General features: G+C 48.1%; 2 protein-coding genes across 4 annotated transcripts in view; one reads left to right on the forward strand and one right to left on the reverse strand.

Annotated features, from left to right (window-relative positions):
* The first annotated feature begins 5,859 nt into the window (after positions 1-5,859).
* FHL1 (four and a half LIM domains 1) lies at positions 5,860-17,034 on the forward strand. 2 transcript variants are annotated; one of them, XM_027899685.1, is made up of 6 exons: positions 5,860-5,990; positions 12,835-13,019; positions 13,692-13,869; positions 14,366-14,535; positions 15,090-15,276; positions 16,039-17,034. In XM_027899685.1, exons 1-6 carry the CDS (start codon positions 5,969-5,971, stop codon positions 16,194-16,196), a joined length of 900 nt encoding a protein of 299 aa, XP_027755486.1. In that variant the 5' UTR covers positions 5,860-5,968; the 3' UTR covers positions 16,197-17,034. The 2 variants fall into 2 exon arrangements, with proteins under 2 accessions (XP_027755486.1, XP_027755494.1); XM_027899693.1 differs by having other exon boundaries at positions 5,863-5,990; positions 16,042-17,034.
* A 796-nt stretch (positions 17,035-17,830) lies between these two features.
* MAP7D3 (MAP7 domain containing 3) overlaps positions 17,831-19,616 on the reverse strand; it is a 45,011-nt gene continuing 43,225 nt past the window's right edge. Inside the window, exon 21 of one of the 2 annotated variants that reach the window (XM_027899624.1) lies at positions 17,831-18,332. In XM_027899624.1, coding sequence (XP_027755425.1) covers positions 18,328-18,332 — 5 coding nt within the window. In that variant the 3' untranslated portion in view covers positions 17,831-18,327. Of the gene's footprint in view, positions 19,268-19,616 lie in introns of both variants that reach the window. The other variant, XM_027899616.1, reaches the window with a different exon arrangement.

Below are 19,616 nucleotides of genomic sequence, written 5' to 3' on the forward strand. Positions count from 1 at the left end.
GCTGCCAGGTCCTGCTGAACAAGGTGTCAGGGGAGGGTGTCAGAGCTACTGCAACCCCCTGGGGGGATGCTGGAGAGCATGTGTGTTGTAACTGATGTCTGGGTAGCTGCTCATTTCTGACTCCTACTGGGTAGGTTTCCAGGGAATGACCCAGCTTTCAAGGAGTGATGCAAACTAGTAGCTGAACTTCCTTCCATGTGCTCCACAGTGAGCTGTTTAACTTCACTGGAGCAGAGCATCGCTCAGCCAGGCTGCCCATGAGAAGTAATTGAGAGCAATTAGAAGTGCAGAGAGCATAATGGAGGCTGTGAAATATTGTTTCAGTGATGGACCAGTAACTACTTGGTGAAGTCCTGACACGAGCACTTATTGTGTGGGTATGGTAGGATTATATTGCTGTGCTTGTTCATCACACCTCATCCGTCCTGGAAAGACTTCCATGCTGCCTGGCTGGGATCAGTGTGGTATTTATTTCACAGGGACTTAAGTTACTTTTCTCTGCTCTGCAGGCAGGGCTAAGCCATGAGGCGAAAGCTGAGACTGGCAAATGTTTGCCTCACTTTTCACTCCACTGGTCACTCCTCCTGCACGTGTACGCGCCTAAATGTGAATAAAGATAGACCCAAAGTTGGCCAAGATTGCCCTAAGGAGCTTCTCTGTCCTACGTTTGAAGTTTTGGGGCAATAAGTTGGGGAATAACCAAGTTGTGGTGCAGAATGTTTGGCCCCAGGACTCTTCCCAGGGCCACATCATCAGGTGGAAGTGCTGTTGGTGATAGAGAAGCATCACAGCCCGGCCACAGCACTGCTGGGTGGGTCTGTGCATGACCCAGCTACAGGGCTTCTGTGGGGGGAAGATGCAAATGCAGTATTTGAAGCTTTTTAGCTCAGTTTTGGGCTTGATACTCTTAAAGGTAGATGAATCAGACCAGTTTTGGCAGTATATGTGGATCTTTCTCCCAAGAGAAACAAAGGAAATCGTGTCCCCTTAGGGTTGGCTGATGTTCATGGGCACGTTCAGACCTGCAGATTTCACCTTGCAGTTTGTCAAGGGGGCTGTGGGCAGCCTGCTGAGCCTCCCAGTCCACTGCCTGCACACCCACAGCAGTGTGAGTTGAGGCAGAAAGACATAGAAGACAGAGCTGGGAAGAGAAACACAGCTCAGGTTTAACTGAGTGCATTTAAGACTAATACATGTACCTTTCTAAGAGATTTTAAAAAATCTTCAGCCTTTTGGGACTATCCCTTTTTGAACTTGCACTGAAGGTCTAAATCCTAACTAATCAGGAACTCAGCATCCTTGCTGCTGGAAGATACAGTCTTGGCATCATATCTGTAATGCACGAAAGGGGCACAGGGAGGAGGGAGCAGGGATAGGGGAAATGGACGTCCTTGTGCAGTTCATTCAAAGCCAGCCCTGCACAGCACCTAACACTTCTGCAGCCTCTCCTCACCCCAGTCCCCTCTGGAGCCTGTGTGTCCTGGTGCTGCTGCCATGGGGTTGTTTGGTACCTGAGTCCCACCGCACTGTGGCTTCTGTTCTCCAACCCTGCAATAGCCAGGACAGGGAACAGGAGCTGAACAAAGCTTTGGGACTACAAAGCAGCTCCCGATTTATGTGCAGACACTCCCCCCAGGCCTCAGTCACTTGGCTTTCAGCAGCACTGAGAGGTCTGCCATGTCAGCAACAGGTGATGGGAAGAAGTGCCAGTCAGGAGCATGTGTGTAGGGGAGCCACAGAGCAGATGGCAGCAGAGAAATAAATTTGGAGCTGCCACGGGAATAGTCCTGGAAACAGTCCAGCCTGTGGATGGAGGCAGATGGGGAAAAACTTGATTTATATCTTTTCCTGGTTTTGTTTTTTTTCAGATGCCTTTATTTCCAGCTCCATTATCTCGTAAGCATTATTTCCCCTCTGTTGCTTCACCCTCATTCCTTTTTTTTTTTTTTTGTCTCTTCTTATCTTGCCTTCTTTTCCCCCTTTTGTTTCTTCTCCACTGTATCTGAGTTCATGAAGGGTTGCCCAGCCTGTGTCCACTTCCTTATAAACCTGTTCCCAGTTCCTCTATGCCTGCCTCCACAGCTGATCCTAAAAGCTTCCCTTGGCACTGAAAGGCTCAGCACACTGGTCTGACCCAGCTGTGAGCTGGAGTTCAGTATGGAAGAATGAAAAACGCCCTGGCTTCCTTTGCTACGTGTTGCTTGTTTCCTTCTCTGCTGTCCCCTCTGGAGATGGTTCCCTGAGGGTACAGGGCTCACCTGGTGGCTGGTGTATTCATCCCTTCTGTCACTGCAGTGATTTCCTTGCTGGTTTTGCTCTGGATGTGGGTGCATCCTGTGTGGACCCAGGTGTCTCTGCCTTGTGTTCCCGTGAGTGCCTGTGGGAAGGTTCAGGGGTGTGGAGGCACGTCCTTGTACATGGAACAGGGGAACTGAGCTGTGTCTGAGACTTCTGGTGTGTTTTTGTGATACTTCAAAGAAAAACTTTGAAGTCCAGTTTTGAACTGGACTGGCTGTCTGAAAGGACTAGGTGAAAACTCCCCATTTTGTTTCAGGTGTAATCCTGGTTGGGGGGGACCAGGGGCCATCCTCTGACTGCTCTGCAGTGCCTTCTGCCAGTGCTGGGAGAAGAAAGCGTGTTGGATACTGAGTGCTTGGAGAGTTGGATCAGTCCCAGGCGTCAGTCCTGGTCCCAAAGCTGCCCAGAATTTCTGGGCAGAATTACCAGAATTTCTGTGATATTGGGGGATGCTGCCTCTTCTATGAGAGAACACATGCAAGCAATCTGAGAGATTTAAAATGAAAAAATAAAAATTCTGCTGTGCTGTTACTTGAAAAGAAAGAAGTGTTTGTGCAAACCTGGATGTGGGGTGCCAACCCTCATCTGCCTGGCACAGCCCTGGCTGATGGGACTGTGCTGGTCCTGTGCTATTCCTGAACAGTTTCCAGCTGGAGTGAGAGCATGGAGCGAGTTCAGGGTAAGGGCAGGGACAGGAAGGGTAGGGAGAAATGTGGGACTCTCATTTTATGAGGAGCCTGGTGAAGGGCCAGTGTGCTTTTCTGTGCAGGTGTGCTGTGCATTGCTAGCAGTGTGTATGGAAGGAGGAAGGTACAGCGTTATCTTAAGGGGTGGACAGGTGCTCTGCTGCTGGTATTTACTGCTGCTTTCTTTGATGATGGTGACTAAATAGTTCATCAATGCCTGGGTTATAACAGCTCTATTTAGGACTTTCTGCCTGTTGAGTGACAGCAGGATGTGTGTGAGCAAGCTGAGAGGCCCAGACCTTTTCTGGCAGGATTCTTAGGGCAAGAAAATAATCTGGAAATCACAATGTGAATCATTTGTTTATCTGAGTGGATGACATTATGCCCCAGCCATGCTGCTTTGCAGTCAGACCCATATGGTGGGATCAGGCTGTCCAGAGCAGCTCCCTGGAAAGCCTACAGGACAGGTTTAATGTTAAAAACATGACATCCCAAGCCTACATGCCCTGCTATGTAGTCACTGATGTATTTGTATCACTCTTCTCTCAGGGACGTGTGGGTGCATATGCCTGGCTCACAGAGAAGGGCTCAGACAGGGCTGGCACACCTTGTTCTGAGGCACCCTCTCCTTCCTGGAGATATCTGCTCTCTGTCATGTTTCACAGGACAGCAATGTCCCTCCTTGGTACCACTGCTGTGTTTGTGCACCTGGGCTTGCGTGGAGGAAGAGGGTCCTGAGAGGAGCTGGAATTGTCCAAGGTCATATGGATGAGATCAGACAAGAAAACAAGAGCAGCAGTAGTTGATCCCCAGTCTATGCCTGCTGTGTTGGACCAGGAGGCCACAGATTCAAACAAAGCCGCCTTTTTGTCACAGACTGCTCTGGAGAATCACCAGAGGCTTTGCAGAGTGAGCTGTGCCAGACAGTTTCATGGTGAAGCTTCATGGGCATCAGCAGGGCTGTGTCTTCCTCCTGTTTTCTGGCCGAGCTTTCTCCATCCCACCTCTTCTAGCCCAAACCTGTTGTGGTGCTGCCAAGTCACGAGTGTTTGTGCACATGAAACACTGTGATGGCCAAGTGTCCAACCCTGCCCTCCACACCCCTCTGCAGTGCTGCCAAACCACTGCTGATTGCAGCTGCCTCTGGGTGGGCATGGCAGCTGCTGGCATCGCACAGCAACGCTGTTCCATCTTTTGGGATGGAGAGCAAAGGTTGCTAATTGAAATGCCAGGGTATTCTGGGGGAAGTAGGAAACGACTGCCGGGTGGGAGAGTGCCAGAGCTTTGTGTAGGGAACTAGAAAGAAATGAGAATAGTTAATGGAGTAAACTCTACGTGCATTGCCAAAAATGAACTCATGTCTGTAAATATTACACTGCATGCAGCAAGATTAGCACAGGAAAATACCAGTTGTTAGGGTTCCTGTTACCATCTGAATTATGCAAACAATTTGCTGGAGTTTATAGATGAGCTGGGGCAGAATAACGTTGGGTTTTTCCCTGCCAAAGTGTTTCAGTGCATTAGTATCTTAGTGTGTTTCCCAGCCTCAATCTGCTACATGAGTGGATCCATGCTGTGCTCTTTTGGGATGGCAGACTGTCAAGTGTGGCCTTTTCCAGGCCATGTTGGAAACTTGGAGATGTTGGGATGCTGGTGAGGTGCTGGCCTTGTGCATGTGCTACGCTGGGCCCCTAAGATGGGTGTGAAGGCCCAGGGGATCACCAAGCCCAGTGCTGGGGACTGGGCACGTGTGTGTGGCTGAGGAGCTCTTGGGACCTCTGCGAGTGGGAAGCAGAGATGCTCCTGGCTGTGGCAGGGTTGCTGTTCAGAGGCCAGACACCACCACCATGGGCTCCCTGGAAGGAATGATAAACATTGGCTTTTCCCAGTGGCTGTCAGGGAGGTTGACTGACTTTCCCACGGCCGTGCAGTGCGTCAGGGGTGAGGCAGGATTAGCAGCTGGGCGGCCCTGGCCCCCGGCCCTGAGCGTGCGCCGGCACCAATTGCATAACCCAGAGTGAGTTTGGGGCTGTGGAGCTGATGCTGCCTGGGTGTCCCCACAGGAGTGAACCCCGAGCCAGAGCTCCCTCCACCCTGCCATCAGTTGGGTGGAAATAGTTGGTTGGAGCCATGGAGCTGGGATTTTCCAGGGAGCTTTGTGGGCACCTGATAAAGAGGACAGAGAGGTGAACCAGTGCCCTCTAAAGTCACGTTAGATGCTAGAGGAGACCCATATCATCAAAGCCAGCTTTCTAAGTGCTGCTGTTCAGGGACTCTCTCACTTTGAAGAGTTAATGCCTTGAGCTTCCTCAGGGTGAAAGCTGTGGGAGGACCAAGCATGGTAGTTTTACTGGCAGTAAAACTTGAGCATGACCTTCGTGTTGAAAGCAAGTCCAACCCACCCATGAATTTATCTGCAGGTACTTCTGTGAGGTGTCAGCTGAGTCCCCAGGGCTACAACCCACATCTTTCCATGGTCCTACATCCAAAGGACAATCTCTTACTGGTTCCAGGGACTGCAGCCCCTCAGCCCCCACGGGACTGAAATCCACCTCTTCCCTTCAGCAATGGCAGAGCAGCATTAACATTGGGTCTGTAAGTTAGCTCAGGACTGTGGAGACACAGTCTCACTCTAAAGCCAAGGCCAAATAGTACTAGCATGGGGTCAAGTTCCTGAGGCACACTCTGACTTTGGGACTAATTTGGGTGCTGAGTAGTTGGGCAGGTATTTGAATGTTGCCTACAGAGACCTAGAGGTCTCAGGATCCTATTCTTCTCCCTCGGATCACCTAAAATGGTAAGAATTTTCCAGGGGGATTAAGGTTGTGATCTCTGGGGAGGGGAGTGGACATCTGGTAGGAGTCCCGTCCATATTAATAGCCTCCCTTTAAATGTATGTTATCAAATGGGACAGCTCCTTATCAGCCAAGAGACTGTGAACTCCATTACCTGAGGGGCCGCTGCTGATTTTGGGCTGCTTAGTCATGGCTTTCCACAGGCACACAGGTAAAGTGGAAGTGCTGCCAGGTGTAGTGGGAGTATGCCTGGTAGATGGGGAGGAAGGTTTTGCTGACAGTCTCCTGCACCAGTTAAATAACTCTTTTGAATGCAGACTGCAGCCTCAGCAATCTGCAGCTGTAACTCCCCAATGGCAAATGGGCTGATAACCAGTGTGGGGGGACTGGCGCTGGGATCAGGGGTGGTGGTGGTGGCCTTGGTTATTTTGTAAAATGCATTGGATGGTAAGTGCTATTGTATCTGCTCCTGGTAAGGGCTGCTGTGGGAAAGCTGGGGCTCAGCTGCTATTTGAATAAGATCTGGGGAAAATGGGGAACAGTGCTCCTTCTTACAGCAAGCTTATTGCAGTGAGCAGGGAACCCAGAGCAGAGGGGAGCCCAGTGTGTAAACCCCAGAGGGTTTGCTCTGCCATGGTGGTTTTGTGATTACTCCCTCTTCTCTGTGTTTGTCTTATAGATCAGATGGGCTTACTCTTGTCAGTGATAGGAAAATGTGAACTTCTCCTTCCCATTAACACTGACAGGAACTTGAGATCATGTTTTGCATGTCCCCACGACATGCAGATGTGTGGTGTATTCCCATCCCAACTAATCTCCTCTAGCCCTCCAGCTGAAGACAACTGGGAGCTCTTTGGGATTTTTAAAAGTCTGTCTGACTCTTAGAAGCTGTTTTTGTGTGTGTCCAACATGCATTTACAGCCTTACACCATAATGACAACGGCAGTGCCGTTGCATCTCTTGATGAGATCAAAGGTTGGATGTGCCTGGGGAGAGCTTTGGAGCGCAGCTCCCATGGGCACCAAAGCAAGCTGCTGCCCACCAGGAGCCAGGGGTGCCTGGGAGGCTTGGGAACATAGAGCCTCCTCAGAACTGGGGAGCAAAGGCACAGAATTGTTCAACTTCGTGCTCAGCCTCCCAGGACAGGGCAGAAGCACGAGGCTGCTTGCACAGCATGTAACTGCTTAGGGTTTGCTTGTGTGATGCAGATGTACACTATGCAAGGTACCTTTCTGAGTAAAATTTGACTTCTGTGTTACAATTCAATGTAAGACAACACTTGTTTTTTAACTTCAGTCCACAAGACTGCTTGATGTAGCCTCGTTTCAATATCTTCCCAGCTATACCTTTGTTTTCTTTCTCACCTTCCTCAGGGATGTTCCCTGGCTCGAGGACTCACGGACTTGATGTTGTGCTGTAATACAAAATGCTGAGGGGTCTTCTGAGCAGAAGCTGTGGTTGGAGGACAGCGACCACTCCTGCACTGCACAGGGAGCCCCAGTCTCGGGGACAGTTGCAGGGGTACCATAGTGCCTGCTCTGGGGGTGGGGTGATTCCTCCATAGCAGGAGGAAGCTCACATTCGGCTCCCAAGGGCATCCGGGCATGAGAAGGGCATCCAGCTGCTGAGGTGGGGGCAGATCTGTCCTTAGCTGGGAACACAACTGAAGAATCTCAAAGGTCAAAGCTTAATGCAGCCACAGAGTTAGTTACTGAGCAGGATTCTTGTGTTAGCTGATTTGGTTAGTTTTGAGAGGTTTGGACTTCACTGCTTAAACTCTGCCTAAGTACTCAGCCTTACTTGAGGCAGTGGTGCCTTGTTAGCCTTAGCTGAGCTCTGCATTGAGTGCCAAAGCAATCCCTGGGGGAAGTGTTTGCAGGGCTGGAGCAGTGGTTTTTAATAAATAGCACATCCCTACTTCCCTGGGGAACTGTGAAGCTTTAATAATGATTGGGATGTGCTCAGACATGGTGGCAATAGGACCGTAGGGAATGTTTTTGGCAACTGCCTGAGGAACTTGGAGCTGTTCTTGTTCTAAATAAAGAAGCTTCCATTTTATCAACAGACTAATTTTTGAATTATAGAGTAGGAGAGTTGCACGTGCCCCAGCCTGGCAATGGGAGAGCAGAGTTCTACGCTTGGTACTGCCAGCCCTCCCAGCAAAAACAACCTGCAAGAGATTTCTTTCCTTCTTTCTTTCCTTTGGCTTTGCAAATGTTTGTTGCCCAGGGCATTGTGCCAGCGCAGTCCTGAGTGTCACTTTGCATTTCGGATTAGCAGGACCCTTTCTTTAAGGGTTTCCCTGGTATTTATAGCAAACTATGCAACATTGCACAGAGGAATGCTGAGAATGGTAACTCAGGTGACAGAGCAGGGGATGCCAGGACTGAGCTGGAACAGCGGGTGTAGCCAATCCTGGCAGTGTGGGGGCTGTGCACTCGATCTGCTGAGAAAAATAAAACTGACAGAGAGTCAAAAAGCAATTGCTCTTTTTCTTCTATATGCAACTGTGGGTAGGGCACAGGGTTAACAGCTCCAACCTCATCTTCTTCCTTAAGTGACAGAATAATCTGTTAAGTGTAAGTACAGTTTTTCTTGTTGTTTTTAGAGACCACACTTCAAGTTCTTCCTGGGTAGTTTATCACATTTCAACATACTCCCCAGAGACATTAACACATATCCTGTGCTAAGTGCTTTGCTTATCAGCTGTGCTTCAGCTCCCTTTGCTGAATGCTTTGGTTTCATTTCCTGTTCAAAGCACTGCAGTGTTGCTCTGGGTATATAACTGAATGGGGATGAACCAGCCCAGGGACAATGGGAGACAGGAACCCAGGGAGAGGCAGGGGTTTGTATGAATGCAGTAGCTTTAGTAGGGTGGCACCTCTTGGGTCTGTACCCTCTTCATCCCAACCTCCCCCGTGCTCCAGGGTGCAGACAGCCCTGACACTGATCCTGACACAGCCCCGTGACAGCTCCACTGCACGGTGTCAGGATGACTTGGGGTGCGTGGCAGCCGACAGGCCCCAGATGTCTGACATCTCTGAAGGGTGGGTGGAAGTCAGGGTTGTCCAAGGGCTGAGGAGTTGCTTTTGAAAAGCAGAAGATGCTCCCAGGGGACAAGTGGCTAATTGGCACCTCTGTGGTCAGGTAAATGTTAGGGTTGTATTCCAGTGGGTCTTTGTGCCAAGTACCCTGATAATCGAGAAGGCCACTGGCCTGGCCATCTGCCCTCAAGCTGTAGCCAAATCCATCAGGGAGCTACATTTAGACAGCACCCTGCCGGGGCTGGTGGGACAGGGACACCTTGCTTAGAGGGGGATTAGTTTCTGGAAGGATTGCTATATTTTTCTTTATCTCTTATTCTTACTGGGGGTCCTCTAGGCTATTTAAGGATGGGTATGTACCCCTCTCCCATGCCACCTATGCTGTCTCTTTTCACCTGCTCCTCTCCAGCAGAACATCCTCCAGTCTGTCCATACTTTTCTTATGTTCCCTAAATCCCATTCTGTGGCCTCAGTGACAAGCTGAAATGGGGTTGGATTAGTGCATGCCCTCATTGTTCTCCTGGAGCTAAACAAGAGACACTTGACCAGGCTGTGTCAGCTTGGAGATGCTGTAATTTGGTGTAAAGGCACAGCCAAAGAAACTCCCAATCTCAAACAGCTGCATTACCGATCTTACCTTAAGCACAGCACCTGAAAAGAAGCACAAGGGTTCAGTTGTGAACCCACTGTTGTGAATCCCCACCGTGTGCTCAACAGCTGCTGCACCACTTACATGGGGAAGCAAGACAGTGGGCACTAACATAAAGGCTCCAAGGGAGTAATGATTTTCTATGTATCCAGAGTGTCCTTAGTTCCACGACTTGCCTGTTTTTCAGACAGTAAAGACAGGCCAGGATTAATATACCTGGAAACTCCAGAAAGTAAGCTGTGAGGACCTCGTGCAGCTGGAGGGTGAACAGGTTATTAAGTAGATAACTCCAAAAGCATGACCTGCTGCCAACCAGGCTTTAGAAACTGTAATTATTTTTATACAGAGAGCAAGAAATATCTGTTCTGTTTACCTTCTGTGAGAGGGGACAGGAGTTCTGAGGGGAGCAGCTGGAGGATACTACATGAAGCTGAGCTCTGAAGAGTCCACTAATGTTTGCTCCACTTTGGGAGAATGACCTGGTGGTCCCAGCACAGAGCATGGGATTATGTTACTCCCTGAGCCATACTTTTAAGATTATGTGTTCTGGTTGAAAGCAACCCTAAACCTGAGATGGGGAATGTTTGCTGCGGACTCTGTGCAATTGCATTTCTTCCAAATTAAACCCACCTGCTTGCTAAAGCTCTGCAGAGCTGGCGGTGGCTCACATAGTTTCCATGTTTCCCAGCTGTTTATTTGTTTCATTTGCTTGAACTACCTTGGGGCAGTTGTCAGCAGGACACGGACATTCCCTGGCGTTGGCAAGGTGGCATTTCCAGACCTTGGTTCCCCTGTAGAGTGCAGTTCCTGCTAGCTCAGCCTCCAGCCTGCCTCTGTATATTTTAGGAGAAGGAAAAGGGTGTGAACTCAGCCTTTAGCTCTGCTGCAGCCTCCCCATGTCTCCAGCACTCATGGGCCAGGGTGGGCCTGGCTGAGACCTGGTGGGTTGGATATGTGTCCAGACGGTGAGGTTGGACCCTGCAGTCGGTGGTGAATCTGGAATTACTGGGATGGGCAAGTGCACATGAAAATCTGTGTGAACAGGTCCTCAAACTGTAACAGGGCAGACCCAACAGCATCCTGGAGCTGAGGATGAGCCTGACAGGGTCCTGTTGACCCTTCCTTGCTGTGAGAGCACAGCCAGGAGTGACACACTCTCTCTACACCCCAAATCCCCCAAACCCTGTTTCAGTTTGCAGACACTGTGATGAGGCTTGGAGCAGCACGACTGGAATGAGCACCAGTTTTACCAATGAGCTCTGTCAGGAACAGGCATCAAAGCAGCCCCCAAAACTACAGGGCTGAGTGGATGTTCTGAGGTGAGACCATGCAGTAGAGGCAGCAGCAATTTGTATGGCCTGACCACGTCCCCTCCTTCCTTGCCCTGTGCTGGCACTGCTGCTCCACCAGGAAAAGAGGACGTTTCCTCTTGTCAGTCCCCACTGCCAGACCATGGCCACGACTCCCATCCGATTGCTGATGGTGCAGAAAGTTCAGGGCTGTGTCCCAGGGTGTTGGCCACGCAGGGAAACAGGGCTCTGCAGTGCTGGAGCTGTGGGATAATGAACTGGGATGGAGCTGCCTTTCCTGCCACTCCACAGGCTTGTGTAACTCTTACACCCCACTTCTGGAATTGCTAGGTCAGCTTGGATGGGGCTTTGAGCAACCTGATCTAGTGAGCGGCATTCCTGCCCATGGCAGGGCTTTGGAAATTGATGATCTTTAAGGTCCCTTCAAACCCAAACCGCTCCAGGATTCTCTGAACCCTGCCAGAGCCCTTGCGGTCCCCTCACAAAAGTGGTGATAGCTTCTGCTGAGGAAGAGTGTATGGAAATGGAGGGAGATTTTAGCAGGAGTGGTCTGGGAGGCTGAGGCTGGGTGTGCAGGATGGGATGGGTGTCTGGGGAGAAAGCATGAGTGTGCACCTCCGGCCAAAGTGGAAAATCCTCTGGTCAAGAGCCCCCACACCCACTGATGTGCTGGATCCCTGGCCACGGGCCTTGGCAGAGCCTTGCTGGCATGAACTGAAGAAGCATCTCTCCATGCAGGGAGATATTTTCCTGTTATGTTTTTTTTTTTTTTTCCCCTTATGATTTTATATGTGAAAGGCTGGTGAAAAGAGGCAGCTGGAAGCTGCACAACTATCCAGCACAAAAGGCCTTGGAGGGTGCAGCTGGCTGAGGGTTCAGGCTGGAAACATGGAAACTATTCCGCTCTGCTTGTTTGGTGGTGCTTTCTGCACACAAACACTGTGATGCCTCAGCCAGGGCCTCGCTGAGGCTGCAGTAATGAACTAAGGGACTCTCAGGGAGTGATTAGGTGTCATTACCCTTGCTTGATGTAAAATATGTGAATACAGCAGTCTAGCATCCTTCCTGTTAATGGGGAAAAGGCTGGTGTGGGACTCAGCAGCAACTGAGTGAGCAGCCTGTTCCTGAAGGACTGCACCCTGTGGAAGGGACCCATGCTGGAGCACTTTGTGAGGAATTGCAGCCCACGGGAATGATTCAGGTTGGAGAAGTTAGGGGAAAACTGTCTCCTGCTGGAGGGACCCCACGCAGGAGCAGGGAGAGTATGAGAAGGAAGGAGAGGCAGACAAAGTGTGATGAACTGATCATTGTCCCCCTTCCCCATCCCTCTGAGCTGCTGTAGGGAGGTGATAGAGAAACTGGGATTTAAGTTGAGCTTGGGAAGGAAGGAAGTGGCAGGGGGAAGGTGTTTTAAGATTGATTAAGCTACTTTCCCCAAATGAATTCTGTTTTGCCCGTGACAGTAATTGCTGAGTGGTCTCTCCCTCTCCTTATCCTGACCCAGGAGCCTTTCATTGTATTTTCTCTCTCCTGCCCAGCAGAGGAAGGCAGTGATGAAGTGGCTTTGGTGGGTACCACAATTGCATATGGCACCTGTAGTGGCAAGCACAGGGATTCCAGGAGGCAAGGCAGGCCTGGCCACTGATGAGCTCCAGAGCACAGCCCGAGTCAGCCCACATGGCCTCACTCTGTGGCCCAAACTTTTCTGAGACTTCATGGATTTGTCTGCCCCAAACCCAGGCTGTCTGTGGCACTCAGCCTCCCTGAGTGTGATGGTTCATTAGCCTAACCTAGACCCTGGAGACACTGGGAAAATGCCAGTGCAGGTGGCAGAGAGGTGTCGTGTTTTCTAACTGCCTAAGCTGCTTCACAGAAAAACTACCTTTACAGTTCTGCCCCCGGGGCTGCTTTCTGTACCAGCAGGCCCTCAAGGGTGTGACACCACCACATCCTCATTGCTGAGCCATCCTCCTCCTGATCTGCACAGCCCCAAGAAGTTGGAGCAGTTGTCAGGGCTGCAGTGCTGCTCCCTCACCCGATGTCCCCTTGCAGGGCCTGGCAGCAGCTACACCGTGGGCACCATGTCGGAGCGCTTCGACTGCCACTACTGCCGGGACCCCCTGCACGGGAAGAAGTACGTGCAGAAGGAGGGCAGGCACTGCTGCGTCAAGTGCTTCGAGAAGTTCTGTGCCAACACCTGTACCGAGTGCAAGAAGCCCATTGGAGCTGACTCCAAGGTGAGTGCTGATGGCTGATGAGAACAGGCAGATGCTGATGAACTCTCCTGCTCATCTTCCTGGCTCTGGTCTGTTTGTGAGCTACCGTGTGGAAACAAGTTGTGAGTTCTGTGGCTGGTGGGCCGTGTGCTCCTTGGGCAAAGAGCCAGGGACACCGGGATGTGCAGAGGGATCCTCACAGTGAGCTGCTGTGGCACAGGAGCCAGTTTCAGGATCTAGAGTCAGCAACATGGACAGCTGCAAATGCCGAGTTGCCCTCAAGAGAGAACTGCAGGTAACCCAGCCTGCACAGGACCTATAAAAACTACTCTGGGCAAAGCACTGGGGAACCCAGAGTCTGATGTTTATCACTTCGGTTATGGCTGTAATAATGTACACTCGGACTAGAGGGAGTGTGACAACTCGAGAAGCCCACACTTGCAAAACTTCAAATCTTAAAGCTGTTGGTTTGAAGCAACTTCTGCCACCCTCAAAGTCCAAAGTGAATGCCATTGTGCCAGTGAGTCTCATTGACTGCTTGCAGAGGAGCTGCAGCTCCACCCAGAGAATCCAACAGTGCTTAGGAACATGGAATCTATCCTTGACTGCCCAGGCTGACGAGAGCCACGTGCTTGGCTTTAGGGCAGCTCAGTGACAGAGAAAAGCTTATCACTCCCTTTCTGTTTGTTCCAGGAGCTGCATTTCAAGAACCGTTACTGGCACGACAATTGCTTCCGCTGCTTCAAGTGCTACACATCCCTGGTCAACGAGCCCTTCATGCTTCGGGAGAACAACAAGGTCTGGTGCAGCAACTGCACCGCTGTTGAGGATGCACCCAGGTGTAAGGGCTGCTTCAAGCCCATTATTGCAGGTACTACTGCCACTGAGAGGGGTACAAGGGCCACGTTCTGCCCTAAGGCATAACCAAGGGGGTTTATCAAGCTGTGAGGCTGCAGTTATGGGTATCACAGTGGAAGACAGGAGAACCACAAAATAGTGCAAGTCTTGACTGTTGCTCTCACCTGACCATTTTATTCAAGTCCTGAAAGGCATCTTTCCAGTTAACCCTCATGTGGATACTTCACTCTAGTACTTAGTCTTAAAAGCATTTCTACCAAAAGCTTCGCTCTCTGAATCAAGGTATTCACAGGCTCGGGCACCTGGTCTGACAAATATTTTAAAAAAATCTATCAGCCCCTGGCTAAATCAGATACAGAAATTAACAGCCTGTCTCTTGTCTGCATTCCAACTGAATACTGGGTGTAAGTACAGACAGTTCTTGCCTGTAGGTAAGTTACACTGCACAGGGTGAGGGGTTTGCCACAGGCCCAAAATCCCACCTAACAAGTTATTTCTGTCTGTTGCAGGAGACCAAAATGTTGAGTACAAGAAGATGGTCTGGCATAAGGATTGCTTCACCTGCAGCCAGTGCAGGCAAGTGATTGGATCCGGGAGCTTCTTCCCCAAGGGTGATGAATTCTACTGTGTCTCCTGCCACGAGCACAAGTTTGCCAAGACCTGCGCTAAGTGCAAGAACGTAAGTCCTTCCCCTTCACAAAGCGGCTGCCAGAACCGGCTCCTGTGGGTCTTTTGGAAGCTGGGAGAGTAAACCAGAGACAGACCATGCTGTACCAAGGCTTATGTTCTGTCCTTCAGATCCTGGTGCCAGCAGCAGGTGGAATAACAGAGGAGCTGATGGCTCTTGTACATTATGGGATCTGGGAAGGGGCTGACGGGTTATCTGATGGCAACAGTGCAGAAACCAAGTGGGCACCCGTCTTGCACTTGCTTTGGGGTTAGTTTAAGCTCTCTAGTAGGTACTGTGTATTCAGGAAGTGAATGTTTTACAACTTTTGCAACTGGTTAGTGTAGAACTGCAGTTACTGCAGGTAAAAGAAACTATTGTGAAAATGCCAGGTACACAGGATTTTGGGCTAGAGGAACTCAAGTGAGCTGCACAATTTAATTTTGATACAAACTTTTGATGAGTTCCTCTCCATGACAAAGCCTTCCTTCCCTCCACCCCATGTCTGTGTCACCTCTCTTTTTCCCTACTGCTTCCAAACCTCACCTCCGCTCTTTCCCTCCCAGCCCATCACTTCTGGAGGTCTCACCTACCAGGAAAAGCCTTGGCATTCGGAGTGTTTCATCTGCTCCAACTGCAAGAAGCCACTGGGTGGGAAGCGCTTCACAGCTGTGGAGGATGACTTTTACTGTGTTGAATGCTACAAGGAGTGCGTGGCCAAGAAGTGTGCTGGCTGCAAGAATCCTATTACAGGTATGTTGGGTTAAATGCAGCTCGAGGGCACTGGGTGCTTAAGGTCAGAGCAGTGATCCCCAAAAGCCATGGAGCCCAGAGGCAAATACATCAGAGCAGGTCTAGTAACCCAAGCTCAACTCCAGCAATTTACAAGTGATCTGACTCCAAGACACGTGTTCTTGCTGGATGGAGTTCGAGCCAGTAACTGAGCTCTTCACCCTTTGCATGCCTCAAATTTACCTCCTTCAAAACTCCCCCAGCTACAACTGTTCCCACCTGTATCTTAGTTTGGGACCCTTAAGTCCAAAATGTTTTACTGTCCCAAAGTGACATTTGCTTCACTTCTGACGTATTTTACACTTAACAGTTAACTGGGTTACAGAGCTCAGCCCTGAACGTGGGCACTGTCCTGCCAGTCCCATGAGACTCATATTCCATTCTGCATTTTAGAGCCAGGATCTGAGACCGTAATTCCTGTCCTTGCTCTACATCTTTCCTTAAACTTGACTGTTTCTTGGAGAAAGGATTCAAAGGAAAATGCTTATGGCAGAGACAAGCCATGCAAGCCTTATGCTAAGCTACCTGTTTCTTCAAGAAACATCAAAAGATGCATCAAAAACCATGCTTCATTTACCACTTAAACTAGTATTTTAGGCACACACTGTGGCCTGCAAGCCTAGAGATGCACAGGAGGGAGTAAGAAGGGGATCTGCTGCTTGGTGGGCTGACCTAGTCAAGGCAAAGCTACTATCGCCGTCCTATAATTGTGTTCTCTCCTAGCAGGATTTGGAAGAGGAACCAGTGTGGTTAACTACGAGGATGAGTCCTGGCACGATTATTGTTTCAAGTGCACAAAGTGTGCCCGTGGTCTGGCCAACAAGCGCTTTGTTTGCCATAATGGAAAAATTTACTGTGCTGAGTGTCCCAAACGACTGTAATGAGCAGACAGCAAGTGCTGTAAGATGGATTTTAAAGCCCTGCTTTCCCAAACAGTCCTGGTAAAGGAGCAGGTTTTTGCATGTTGAGAATTCGATCTGTTTCCATTTTAGTATAAGAACTAAATTAGCCTCAATATACTGGGTTTGACTTTTGAAGCTCCTGCAGTACAAGAGCATGTAGCCCTGCAAAAATCTAACCTCGTTTCCAAGTAACTCTTAGTGTAAAGGCTTGAAATGCTGTTGTTAGATTTAGCATTAGAGATCCACACACTGCATCATCCGTGTGTGGCTTAACTAAAACAAATCTAGTTTTAAACTTGTCTGGTATATGTTTAAGCTTGGCACTTAACTGAAGTGGGTTTGACAAGGCATGAACTTGGGATACAGAGATTGCACCTGGGATCAGAGGGATTCATTATTATGCTTTTACAAGTACAGGTACACAACATACACCACACCATTAATAAATAATCAATAAATACCTTAGCTTACCCTACCACACCAAACTGCAGCACATGTATGGAATGGCTTCATCTTATATATAACAATGTTTTGGCAGTGCAATTTAGCTTAGTTAAGGTTCCATAAACTTGTTTTAGTCTTGATTTCCGCATGGTTTGTCCAAAAGTTTTGCTCATCAGCTTTTTTTATATCATTGTTTAAACAAGGCTGTCTGTGTACAATTATTAATCCATTAACAAGTAGTAAATCTTTCACCTACGACATGCACATGCATTTCCAAGTGCCTTAAAAATAGCTCAGACAATGATAGCTCTCCTATCCTGTCAGTGTATGTTTTGTGATTGAATAAAAGTGAGACTAGTGCCTGCCTGGAAAATTTTTTTTTTTCTTTTTCATTTTGCCATCTTACATGATTGACACATCTTAAGGCTGAGCTACTGAAACCCAGTCCCATACAGTGATACTGGCAAAGTAAAGAGTCAGCTGTGCTGTCACTGCACCCTTAAATATCTGAGGACTAAAGCAACAATTTCCATAAACTAATTAATTTTTTTAATATATTACTGACACCAGACCATCTGCCAGGAACAGCCTGTGTGAAAAAGCCCTTCGGAGAACATATGTACAGCCACTGATTGTGCACAGATCTACAGCCCTTCAGCAACCTTAACGCTGGTTTAAGGTTGGGGCTTTTTTTCCACAGTTTTCTGAAACACAGAAATACTTTATCAACTGGATGCTTCTCCAGCCATTCCTTTTCACCTACCAACAAAGAACCCTTGCAAGAAAAAGAAAAGGCAGCATCTTGCTGCGTTCTTGCTGGGCACTGCCCCGCTGTGGCCACAGAGCAGTGCTGGACTCAGCTTTAGAACACAGAGATGATGGTGCTGCAAGTGAAAAGCAAAGGCTGACAGGGAAAAAAGCAGGTTAAGGAATTCAAGAGTTACAAACACACTGTCATACATACGAACATGTACAAACACAGCAAGAGCTGAAGGTGTTAGTGCAAATACCCTCCCACCTACACAGATGCAACTGCCAAGGAGGTCTCTAGTTTGGGAATGTGCAGTTGGGAGTAGTTAGAGCAGCACCAGGGTGCATCTCAAGGCAGGTCAGCTGGGCAAGGGCTTGGAGAGGCCTAGTAAGGTCATGTTTAGCATTACAAAATAAAGCATTGTTCAACTGCAAAGTTTATTTAACAGTGCACTCGTATTTACACAGAGCTGTATCAGACCATTCAACAAATATCAGCACAGAAGAAAATACTGGCATCTTTGTTAGAATGATTGTCTCTGCCAGAACAAAACAGCTATCATACAAAAATACAGTTTTCCATTTCCCTAAGGCACTGCTCTAAAAGTCTAAAACAGTTCTATGGCATTTCTGAACAGCAAGAGGGAGAGGGCTGAGGGCTTCTTTCGCAACTGTGGTGTTGAGGAAAGAACAGGTGTAGTTCCAGCAAATCCATTTGCATTTACCCACTGCAAACACAGCTACCATTTGGATGAATCACTGGAATTGGGAGGATCAGCCAGTGGCTTGTAGCAGGATTTGAGACAGCCCTTCTTTAAAGTAACCACCTATCCAGTCTATCTTTACAGGAGACATCAGAACAAGGCTGCATTATTACTTTTAGTAGCAATTTTCAGAAGATGCTTCATTAATCTCTTCATGCTGTAAAAAGCAGGCAAGTTCAGGTTAAATAGATTATTTAATGCAGGCTTTAGGGGAGGGGATATATGCAACTTGCAGCCATTGTTACAAAGCTGGAACTGCTACACTTACTTAAAATAATTAACATGAACAAAACATGACTTCAACGGTCTAATACTGTTATGTACACAATAAAATAATACTTCCATAAGTGTAGATAAATAAGTAAATCAAAAGGAAAACATTTTTTAAAAGCAAGACACATTAAACTGCACCAACAGACATATCTAGGGACTTGACATTTTTGCAATATATTAGTGCACATGCTGTAAAATGTTTTGATGTTTGCCAATAGATTAAAACATATTAGTGATGGTACAATACCGGATTTTGAAACTGTCAAAATTTTCACATTAGATAAGGAATTTTTCTTCTCCAAAACTGAAGATATTCAATTCTGCATTTTTAAATAGCACATGAACTAACAAGCAACAACATTTTTCTAGACATTACAAAGGGAGTTCAGCTTTAACACACACTGAATGAGTTTTATTTCATCAAGGGCCATTTTAGAAATCTGCAACATTTGCAGCTAAGTGAGGAGCCTCCAGTAGCCTGCTGCTGTACATGATACTGATATGGAAATAAAAAAACCAAAAGACTCAAACAGGTTACTGTAAAGTCTGTAAAAGGGAAACAAGGGATATTTGAACTTGGAAACCTTATCTAACAATTAGCTAAATGAATGGAAAAAAGAACATTAGCACAACAGTTTCCCTGAAATGTTTCAAGGTGCAAATTAGAACTTTGTCATCCCTCCCCTGGTGTTTTTTGCAAAGTTGAAGATGGATAAAGGTAAACAAGCAGCTTTTCAAAACAAGGCCTTCGGTACTTGAGAAAGCACTGGATTACTGAAGTGCAACCAGATTATTTCCAGGTCTCTAGTGTTCACAGTTCTGTCCAAAGAGCAAAGAGAAGAAAACATTTAACCATCATAACTGTGTGTATGCCACATGCATCCATCATCACTGTCAGAGTCTACATCCAGGAGTGAGCAGAGAATCACTTAGACACTTATGGTCCAAAACCAGCACAGTAGGGTTTTCTTTCTTTTTACAGGAGTATTAGTTTTCAAAGTTATGTACAGAATTCTTAAACCCTATTAAGTCGAAACATTTTCAAGTTCAAAATTAGAAGGCAACACTTTCTTTGCTAAAAAATTAATGATTTTGCTCACAACAAAATGTGATCAGCAGAATAACATTAAATCTGTCTATTCCCCATGGCCCAGTTAGTCTTGGCCTT

The sequence above is a fragment of the Empidonax traillii genome, unplaced genomic scaffold (genome assembly GCF_003031625.1).
Source record: "Empidonax traillii isolate 1590-97213 ecotype Southwest subspecies unplaced genomic scaffold, ASM303162v1 scaffold20:size5563877, whole genome shotgun sequence".
In the NCBI taxonomy this organism is placed as follows: Eukaryota; Metazoa; Chordata; class Aves; order Passeriformes; family Tyrannidae; genus Empidonax; species Empidonax traillii.